The sequence below is a fragment of the Oryctolagus cuniculus genome, chromosome 11 (genome assembly GCF_051225735.1).
Source record: "Oryctolagus cuniculus isolate XC-2025 breed Fujian yellow rabbit chromosome 11, ASM5122573v1, whole genome shotgun sequence".
NCBI classification, from domain to species: domain Eukaryota; kingdom Metazoa; phylum Chordata; class Mammalia; order Lagomorpha; family Leporidae; genus Oryctolagus; species Oryctolagus cuniculus.
The window spans coordinates 113,021,090-113,031,373 of record NC_142877.1 but is presented as its reverse complement, the minus strand read 5'-3'; the positions used below and the strand labels follow the sequence as shown (position 1 = coordinate 113,031,373).

Sequence of the window (10,284 nt, the reverse complement as noted above, 5' to 3'; positions counted from 1 at the left end):
CCAGGAGCCCAGGCCCTGAGCACCCCCGTCCAGACCTCTCCTCCCCGGGTCACCTTGCAGGGAAGCCCTGGCAGCCCCACCCCTCCCACCACTGAAGGCGGGACCCAGAGGCTGTGAGCAGTGACTTCTGGGGAGCCTGGGGTGCTGACACTGCGGGACCCGGGGCTCTGGAGCTGCCGGGGAGCAGGGCGAGGGCCGACGCCTGCCCCTGCCCCTGCCCCTGCCCCGGGGTGCGGCGCCTTGCGCTGTGCCACGGCATCCGACCTGGGCATCTGAAACGTGGGGCAACGCGCCCGCCCCTCTTCTGAAGACAACAGAGACCTGACTTCCCAGGGCCGCTGCGCAGCTGGGCACCTGCGCCCCAGCTGGGGTGGCCGGGCACCTCCCCTCCCTGTGGGCCACGTGCCACGGCTGCAGGGCGGCAGACACTCAACTCAGTGCCACCACCCCGGGCACATCCGCAGATGCCGGCCTCTCAGTGGGCTCCTGCCCCGCCCCCACTGGACCAGGCTACTGGCAGGTGGTTGTCTACCTTTAATCGGGGGTACAAAAGGCACCTCTCCCAGCACGAGAGGCGCCACCAACAGGAGGACGGAGGAAGGCCAAGGGCCGGGCCAGGCCGGGAGAGGCAGTGGGGGTGGGGTGGGGCCACAGAGCCCAGGCAGCCCCCAGGCCTCACCTTGCAGCCTGGGCTGTTGGGGACTTGCCCCACCCTGAGCCTCTGAGCTTCGTACCTGGATAGAGCAGCACAGCGAGGGGTCACCACATCGGCCCCCCACAGCTCGCTAAAGCCTGGGGGCCCCACGGAGGGGCCAGGGACTCGAGGCTGTGGCAGCCTTAACTGGCAGTGTGGGCTCTCAAGGGCTCAGTGGGGACGGGCCCAGGGCAGAGTCCCACGGTGCCAACACGCAGCCAGTCTGTCTGTCCTGGGGTCTCCCAGTTCTCAGCGAAGGCAGCAGGGCCCAGCGGGGTAGGGGAGGAGGCAGAGCCGGCCAGGATCCCACTGCAGAGCTGACCAGATCCACGCCGCTGCCTCCCCGGGCGCCAGGCAGCACGGCGCAGCCGCAGCCGGGCCGGCCCCGTCTCAGGGACCCCAAGCAGCTGGACACCAAAGGAGGGAGCAAGGCCCGCCGGGGCCGGGCACAGGGTGCCAGACCCCACGCTCATAAGGCAAACAGCATGTCGTCATCCTTTTCCTGCGTCTTCTTCCGGGGGGCCGCGCCAGCAGGGGCACCCCGGGGCCCCTCGCCTGCGGGGCTGGGGAGGCTGGGCAGCCGGTCGGCCGCTTTGGCCCGTTCTTCCAGGAACTTGTCAAACTCTAGAGGAAGGAGAGGGAGGGGTGGGCTTGGAGGCCAGGCTGGGGGAGAGGGCGGGGGCGGGGGTGGGCTGGGCGCTTCTACCTTCACTGGTGACGCCCTTGGGATCTTCCGCGTCGTTCCCCTGGGAAGCAGGAGGAGAGGAGGCAGAGGTTAGTGGCCTGGCCCCCGCGACGGGGCGGAGCTGACAGCTCAGGCTCCCCTGAGCCACTTTGCTGGTGTCCCGCTCTGGCTCTGTCCCCGGCCCGCACAGCACCCGGCCCTCAACCCCCGAGCTGCAGGGCTTGGGTGCCGTCTGCCTTCTCAGAGCCGTGGCTTCTTCTGTGGCACCACGGGGACTGGACACAGAGCTGGAGGCTTCCACCCGGACTGGGACAGGGCAAGAGTGCGGGGCCGCGGCCCAGAGGGCCTGGTGTTGCGTTCTGGCTCCGTTTCCAACCCAGCTCCCTGCTAATGTGCACTTTGGGAAGCAGCAGGTGACGGCTCAAGTGCCTGGGTCCCTGCCACCCCTGTGGGAGACCCACATGGAGTTCACGGCTCCTGGCTTTGGCCTGGCCTGGCTCAGGCTATGTGGGCATTTGGGGAATAAGATCGGTCTCTCTGCTTTTCAAATAAAGTGAAAATAAATAAACAATTTTTAAGTGAGCTAATATACCCAGAGGCCAAGCACAGGGCGCAGTGCCCAGTGTGTCCTGGGGGGGGCATTAATTTCCTTCCCGGGCGGTCTGACACCTGGGGACTTCCTGCCGTAGCTGGGAGCTGGGAAGGGGCTGGGTCGTGGCTTTGGCCAGCAAGTGCTGGGTGCTGGGTGCTCGGTGCCGGGGGGTGCTGGGTGCATGGAGGAGCTGAGCCTGACGCTGCCTCTTCTGCTCCCTGGGGTTGGAGAATGCTGGTGCCCAGGGCCCCACGTCCTGGCACCGCCTCTCCCGCTCTGGGCACGTCCCTTTAGAGAAGGGTGACCACTGCCCCAGGCGGTCTGTGACATGTGACATGGGGTGGGCAGCCTCCTGCCCCGAGACCCCCACTGGCCACTATGGCTCCTCCCTGGGCCCTGCGGGCGGGCAAGGGCCCCACTCACCACGTCGGTAGACAGCCACTGCTCGATGTCCTCCATGAGGCAGGCCTGGGCGACGGGAACCTGCAGGGAAGGGGTGACGGGGGAGGACAGTGTGGCAGGCGACACGGCCCCGCCGGCCAGTGTCCCCTTGCTGGATGGCCCTTGCCAGTCACCAGCCCTGCCCCAAGCCGCCACCTCGCCCTGCTCTGGGGCAGGGGCCCAAGGTTGCCCCTCCCCACGAGGACAGTGGAGCCCCAGTTCCAGCACACGGTGGTGCAGGCGGGGTTCCGGCTGTGCAAAGGCCCAGGATGGGGCCACCCCAGGCGCAGGTGCCCGGGAACAACAGCCCAGGGGCACGAGAGCCGCCTTCTCCAGCCACCAGAGCTGGGCCGGGCCATGGCCACGGCCACGGCCACGGCCCAGGCCACTGCCACCAGCTTCCGTGTCCTGGCACCTGCGCAGAGCCGGGGTTTGCAGCAGAAGGGAGTGGAGAAGAGCCCCAAGGCAGACAGGAAGTGAGGCCTGGCCAGGCTGGTGGAGTCTGAGGGGCAGCCCAAGCATCGGGACGTTTCGCTGAGGGCCACGAAGACCTGGGCTCGACCAGGAGGCACCCACTCCGGGGCTGGGCCAGGGCCTTCTCGCCCCGCTTCTGCGGTGCCAGACCCCAGATGGAGGTCATGGGCAGGGCTCAGGGTGGGAGAGTCCCGTCTGGCCCCGCCCCTTGGCGCACCATGACTCCCGGCACGGGCTTCACCTCCTTGCACTAGCTCCCCTCTCCCCCGGAGGAGACCACGGGTCCCTACCATGGAGAGGGGGACAACAGGAGGACAGATGCAGGGCTGGGCACAGCACAGAGGAGGGCTGCAGAGACCTCAGTGCCAGGAGGGCAAGCGAGAGTCCTTCTCCCACCAAGCCGCTCTGGTCGCCAAGTTCCGTCACCCAGCCCCCGAGGACCCCGCCGGCAGCACCGCGCCCAGAGCACAGGCAGGCGCCAACCCTTCAGCAGCACCGCGCCTGCGCCCTCTCCCAGTCCCCTGCAGAAGGGCCACCTTGGCCCTGCCCGAGGGCGGTGGGACACGCACACTGCAGGGCTTCGGAAGCCAGCATGCAGGAGCGGGACCAGGCCAGTGCGGGGTGACCCGCCTGGCGATGGCCTGAGCCGTGGGGCCCGGCAGGCCCTCCTCGGCCCCACGCCCTCAGACAGCACCACCGAGGCCCTGCTTCTGCGCCGAGGCCGGAGCCCTGCCAGCAGCAGTCCAGCTTCCTGGGGGCCGGGCCTGGCTCCTGCTCACCATGCCTTGTCTCACCATCCAGTCACGGAAGCTCTTCTCACCGCTGCCTCCCTCCTGGGGGACAGAGCCAGGCTGACCGAGCAGGAGGGGCAGGCCTGGGCCCGGCAGGCCGGCAGCCTCCTCCCGCAGGCTCTGAGGCCTGTGTGTGTGCAGGGCTGTACCGGATGGCGGATGGGACAGCAGGTGCAAAGGGACAGGGGAATCGGCAGAGGGGGCCTCACTGTGGGATGAATCTCATAGCTCTGGGCCGCCAGGGCCTTGCATGGGTCAAGGCAAAGCTGAGAGCAACTTACACAAGACTTCTCAGGCCTTCCCACAAACACCCAGAGGGCAGGCTGGGGGCTCCCGAAGGCTTCCGACGGGCACCCAGGTTCTGACCCCACCCCTCCCACATGCTGGGCCCCAAAGCGGATCGGAGGTGGAGGGAGACTGAGTCCTGGCTTCCGGGGTGGAGGCCTTACTACCAGCCTGACAGAAGCACCTGGAGGCAGGCACCTGTCTGCTCTCGCGGTTCTAAGAAGTCAGACCCTGGGCGGGCGGAAGTTGCCTCAACGTCCGGTAGGAGTGAGTGACCATTCGCTCATCAGTTCCTGCTTTTGCACAAGTGAGCTGTGCGTGTCTGCGTGTGTGTGCACCTGTCTGTGCGTGTCTGTGTGTGTGCACCTGTCTGTGCGTGTCTGTGTGTGTGTGCACCTGTCTGTGCGTGTGCAGGCACACGTGTCCTTCCGTGGGAGCCAGGAGCCCGGGGTGCCCCGGCTCTGCTCTCTGGGCTGTGGGGTCAGCCTCAGCCGCCATGACGGAGGTGCTTACTGCAGGCTCCCCAGAGCCCGGAATCTTCTGGGTCCTTGGGGGCTGGAAGCTGGGGAAAGGCAGGTGAGGAGGGCACCCTGAGCTCCACTCCGCTCCACTCCGCCCCACTCCGTGGTGCTCGTCAGGGAGCCTGCTGTCCGTGCTGTCAGCACCGGCCTCAGAGCCAGGCGGATGAGTGCCTACGAGAGCCCAAGCCAGGCCTCTCCCAAGCCTAGGCGTCGGGATCCAAGGCCAGCAGCGCCGGGGAGACCCAGTGCTGTGTGGCTTTCCCGTGTCGGGCCCGGGGCACGGTCCCTCTCTCTGGAGCTCGGCTTCCTCCTTTGTAAGGGGCACCCCGACATGCCCTGGGGGGTCTGTGTGATGTGTCAGGGGACAGGGGACCTAACGTGTGTCTAAGGCATGGTGCGTGGGCTCCATGTGCCTGGTGGCAGCCATGCGGCTCCCGGGAGGGCCCACGGCGTCTGTGCCTTGCTCTGCTCTCACTCGGGGACGACCCTGAGGAGCTGGGAGATGAGTGGCGGAGAGGGAGCGCCCCCTACCCTGCGGCGGCCTGGATGCCCCGGCAGCCTTGCACCGCACCGTCTGTCCCGGACCCTTTACAATGCGGTCAAGTCCGCGTCCCGCCCGTGCACAAGGCTGTCCAGGGACATCCATCTCTCCGGCAGGAAGTCCGCTGCGCTCCCAGCTGCTGGGGGTTCCCTACCAAGCCCCTGGGCTCCACCTCCCACCGCCCAGCGCTGCCCTGGGCTGCCACAGCACCCTGCTCTGCTGCCTGCTTCCTGCCCTCCCTGCCCCCAACCTCACTGCCTGCTGTCTCCAGCCACCTCCCCGTCTGCTCACTGGCTGGGACGGAACTCCTCACACTGCCCAGAGGCACCCAGACCCACACCCACACCCAAGGCACCCACGTCGCACTTGGAGTTCTTGCCAAGGCTGGGGGAGGGGAAGCCTCCGAGTGGGCTCAGTGTGGGGCCTGCCACCTGCGGTTCCCTGCTGCCCACGCTCCCTTCGAGATAAAAGATCCCTTAAATACATCCTCACATGCATTCTGGCATCAGTGATGCAAGGCACCGTCGTAAGCCTCCGTCTCCGTATACTGAAAATGTGGAGGCCCAGAACATGATCGATTTGCCTGAGGCCACACAGCTGTCAGAGCGGAGCTGGGATGTGGAGCCAAAGCCTTGGTCTCCAGCCACCTGATGCAGACTCGGGTCTGAATCCTTGCTGTGTGCTCTTGGGCAAACGTCTTAACCTCTCTGTTTCCTTCGCTGGAAGCTGGGAACAACCCACTGGCACCAAGGCCCCCTCTGAGGCTATACACGGAAAAGGCCACGGGTGTTCAGAGCCTGTGTGGCACGCAGCGGTGGGTGAGCCTTCCCTCGCCTGCCTGTGGAAGGTGCCGAGTGGCAGGGGGAACCTGTGCTTACCGCTGCCGTGCTCTGCTGCCGGGCGTCCAGGGCTCCCGCCAGGCCATCCGCTGCTTGGGGGGCTTCATATTTTACCCTGAAACACAGAGGCGGCCACGGTGATCAGACAGTGCTGCACTTGGACCAGGCCTGGCAGCAGCTGGTGGGACAGGGCGGGTAGGGGTGGGACAAGCTGGGCTCAGACTCCGAATGGGCTCGGGTCGTGTCTGGGCGGGGTGCTCAGCCCCCTGGAAGGGACAGGTTGGGGCCCCTGCTCTCCAGCCCTGAGAATGAAGAAAACGTCTCAGCTGCTACCTCTCGGGATTAGGCTCAGACACGTGACCCGCGTGACAGGCACCTGCAATATCTGGCGAGTTCGGGACCAAGACCAAGCTCACCCCGGCTCTGGCCTGATCTGCCCAGACGCAGGGGACTGGGACACAGCTCACAGACCCCGGCTCCGGGAGGGTTACCTGCAGCCCGCTTCTCGAGCAGTTCCCAGCTCTATAATTTCATAAACTGTGCTTCTAGATGGATTCCACCCTGCTGCTGCAAAGCAGTGTGCAAGCTGGGTGGGGCCGCCTCGCCCCGGCTCGTGGCAAGATGAGTGACGTGACCCCGCCCCCGCCTAGGCCCTGGCCATCTTTCCTCCAGTGGAGGGTGACTTGCTGATGGTTCTTCTAGGTGTCCCCTGGGGTGCGCAGTCTGCCAGGCGTGCTGGGCAGGCGAGGGGCTGGGTGGGGAGCAGCAGGTGCCGGCAGGCAGCCGAGGGAAGGGGGGCAAGGGGACAGCCCTGACAGTGGGAAGGGTCCTGCTGTCTGCTCCCAGCAGCTGGCAGAGGAAGGCCAGGTCTCGGCACCAGGTCAGTCCGGCCTTGTGGGGAAGCCGTGAGCGCAGGATCTTGGTCCCAAGGGGCAAGGGTTTCCCTGCCTCTGCTGAACCCCAGGACCTGGGAGACATCACACTTAACCCCTGCAAGGCCAGTGTGCTTGAACGCGACCCCTGGTTCCCAGGCAGCCACTCCCATCCCAGGAGCGCAGTGGTCTGCTCCCTCCACAGGGAGGCAGTCAGGGGGCAGAGGGTGAGCCTTTGCCAGTCCATTCCTGTGGTTCCTGTCAGGCGTGCAGAAGTGGCTGCAGGGAGGCCGCCACGGGGCTGTCCCAGTGTGGACAGGCCAGGCCCCGCGTGAAGGGCAGAGACTGATGGTTCTTCCAGTCGCTCTGCACCTCTGCCGTGCTCTCCTCACCCGCCCCAGCCCCCAGGTCTCTCCATCCGTCCCCGGGGCCCATGGCTGCAGCGGGGCAGGGCCCAGCTTTCTCTCCTGGAGGTGGCCACTCCTCAGAAGGTGCCGGGAGGCTGCTGGGCAGGTGTGTGCGACCCTGTCTAAGGGCCTCCAGGGAGGCAGCGTGCGGTCCCAGGCCCAGCTGGGCAGCGGTGAGGAAGGGCAGGCTCGCCGCTCGGGAGGCCTGGCTGAGGCCCCCACCACGGCGAGGATGGGGCTCATCTGGTGGCCCTGCTGCCCTGGCTGGCAGCTCAGTGGGAGGGCCTGGGCAGAGGCTGGCTGTGGTCAGAGCTGGAGCAGAAACGGGGGCTGAGAGGAACTGGCTTCCTTGTGAGCCTTGGCAGCACAGCTGGCTGCAGGCCGGAGGGATGCTGGGAGTCAGGCCAGCCGAGGGGAGGGCAGGGGTGATCCCTGGCAGACGCGAGAGGGCCAGCCAGTGGCCCAAGCTGGAAGGTCCAGGAGCAGAAGGGTGGCCCGGCCAGCAGGACAAAGGAAGAGGCAGCTGTCGCTAAGGCACTCACCTGCACCTCCTGGACTCGTCCCTAGGGGCAGGCCTGCCAGAGCCCCCGGCCTCAGAACGGTGTGAGGGATGGCGCTTTGTGCCCAGCCAAGCGCAGTTTGGTAACACGAGCCTTTCTACATAATGCTGGCCAGGCTAAAATCCACCTGCCTTGGCTTGGCCAGCCCTGCCTCCCTCTTGGCGGCCTCTCTGCTCTGTCCACCCACGCCTGCGGGGAGCCACGGCCCGTGTCTCCCACCCGCCACATGTGTGGCTTCTGGTGCTGCAGTGGCATCTTTACCAGCCCTGCCTTGCCCAGTCCTGAGTGCCCTCTGCAGAGCTGTGTGCCCTCCTCTGTGTGCTGCCCGGTGCCCAGCACCGCACAGCAGTGGTCCGTGCACACGCCGCATTCCCCAGGAGACTGCAGGCCCTGGGAGACAGGCTCCAGGCGAGTTGGCCCCCTTCCCCAGGCCTGCTCCCCCGAGGAGGGATGGTGAGACAGCAAAGCTCAGCCAGGCTGGCGAGCCAGGCTAGGTCCCGGCGCTCCCCAGGGCGGCTGGTGCTGCTTCCCGCTGGGGTTGTGCACAGGGCGCGCTCCTGGTGGCATGTCCCACCAGGCTCATTAGCTTCCATCCACACAGCGGCCTCTGCGGCGTCCCTAACTCCATGGCCTCCCCGGGCTGCTGCGGGTCCCAGAGCACCTGGGCTTGGAGAACAGACCAAGGGCAGATCGGCTTCCAGCCCAGGCTTGTGACGATCCACAGTATGGCAGAGACACCTCACAGAGCCAGGCCGGCGGCAACTCGCCAGCTTTGACCTGCACTTGTGGATCACAGAGGCCATCAACAGGTGACTTCCCAAAGACACCGAATGACCACGAAGAGCCAAGTGGGCTCAGTGGGGAGGATCCCTAAGCCAGAGCTTTCTTTGGCTGTAAGAACCCTGGCTGCGCACAGCTCAGCCTTGGGGGGCATAAGCAAAGGGCTGTAAAACACGGAGCCTAGGGTGGGTGTTGTGGCACGGTGGGCTAAGCCACAGTTTGGGATGCTGGATTCAAGTTTGGATCCCACGGTTTGGATCCCATGTGGGTGCTGATTTGCATTCTGGCTGCTGCACTTTGGACCTAGCTCCCTGCTAACGCAGCTGGGAAAGTGGCCGAAGATGGCCCAAGTTCTTGGGTCCCTGCCAGCCGTGTGAGAAACCAGGATGGCTCTTGGCTTCAGCTGGGTCCAGAGCTGGCTGTTGAGGTCATCTGGGCAGTGAACCAGCAGATGGAAGATTTGAAGAACTGTCTGTCTCTCCTTTTCTCTTTGTCACTCTTTCAAATCAATCTTTTTAAAAATTTTTTTTTTATTTTTTATTTTTTATTATTTTTTTTTTTGACAGGCAGAGTGGACAGTGAGAGAGAGAGACAGAGAGAAAGGTCTTCCTTTTGCCGTTGGTTCACCCTCCAATGGCCGCCGCGGACAGCGCGCTGCGGCCGGCGCACCGCGCTGATCCGATGGCAGGAGCCAGGATCCAGGTGCTTTTCCTGGTCTCCCATGGGGTGCAGGGCCCAAGCACCTGGGCCATCCTCCACTACACTCCCTGGCCACAGCAGAGGGCTGGCGTGGAAGAGGGGCAACCGGGACAGAATCCGGCGCCCCGACCGGGACTAGAACCCGGTGTGCCGGCGCCGCAAGGCGGAGGATTAGCCTAGTGAGCCGCGGCGCCGGCCTAAAAATTTTTTTTTTTATTTGAAAGGCAGAGTTACAGAAAGGCAGAGGCAGAGAGAGAGGTCTTCCATAACTGGTTCACTCCCAAAGTGGCTGCAATGGCCAGAGCTGGGTCAATCCGAAACCAGGCCAAAGCCAGGAGCCGGGAGCTTCTTCCAGGTCTCCCACGTGGGTGCAGGAGCCCAAGCACTTGGGCCATCTTCTACTGCTTTCCCAGGTCACAGCAGAGAGCTGGATCGGAAGTAGAGAGGCCAGGGCCCATATGGAATGCCAGCACTACAGGAGGTGCTTTACCTTACCTGTTAAGCCACAGCACCAGCCCTTCCAATCAATCTTTAAAAATAAAATTAAAGGGACTGGTGCTGTGGTATAGTAGGTTAAGCCTCTTCCTATGGCACCGGCATCCCATATGGACACAGTGGATGGAGTCCCAGCTACTCCACTTCCGATCCAGCTCTCTGCTATGGCCTGGGAAAGCGGTGGAAGATGGCCCAAGATCTTGTCCCCTGCATCTATGTGGGAGATCCAGAAGAAGCTCCTGGCTCCTGGCTCCTGGCTTCGGATCAGCCCAGCTCCAGCCATTGCAGCCATTTGGGGAGTGAACCAGCGGATGGAAGACCTCTGTCTCTCCCTTTCTCTGTAACTCTGCCTCTCAAATAAATAAATAAATCTCAAAAATATAAAAAATAAAAGCAAAAAACATAAGGCAAACCATTTCCCCAGCAAGCTCAAGTGGAGCCACTCCCTGGGAGGTTGAGGCAAGAGGCCGGACCCTGATGGACACACGGGCCAAGGCCTCGGCCACTGAGCACCTCTGTCCACGGGGAAGGGCAGAGCCTGGCTCTGATGCCGAGTGCTCACTCCCGAGGGGGGCTTCTCAGGAAACTGAGGGTATCACAGGACAACA

The 10,284-nt window shown here is 64.5% G+C and overlaps 1 protein-coding gene across 2 annotated transcripts in view; it reads right to left on the bottom strand.

Annotated features, from left to right (window-relative positions):
* Positions 1-519: 519 nt before the first annotated feature.
* TOM1 (target of myb1 membrane trafficking protein) overlaps positions 520-10,284 on the bottom strand; it is a 34,456-nt gene continuing 24,691 nt past the window's right edge. The window contains exons 12-16 of one of the 2 annotated variants that reach the window (XM_017342114.4): positions 5,903-5,978; positions 3,666-3,719; positions 2,395-2,454; positions 1,401-1,440; positions 520-1,318 (exon numbers count right to left, since the gene is read on the bottom strand). In XM_017342114.4, the coding sequence (XP_017197603.3) occupies positions 1,164-1,318; positions 1,401-1,440; positions 2,395-2,454; positions 3,666-3,719; positions 5,903-5,978 (385 nt within the window). In that variant the 3' untranslated portion in view covers positions 520-1,163. The remainder of the gene's footprint in view (positions 1,319-1,400; positions 1,441-2,394; positions 2,455-3,665; positions 3,720-5,902; positions 5,979-10,284) is intronic. The other variant, XM_017342115.4, reaches the window with a different exon arrangement.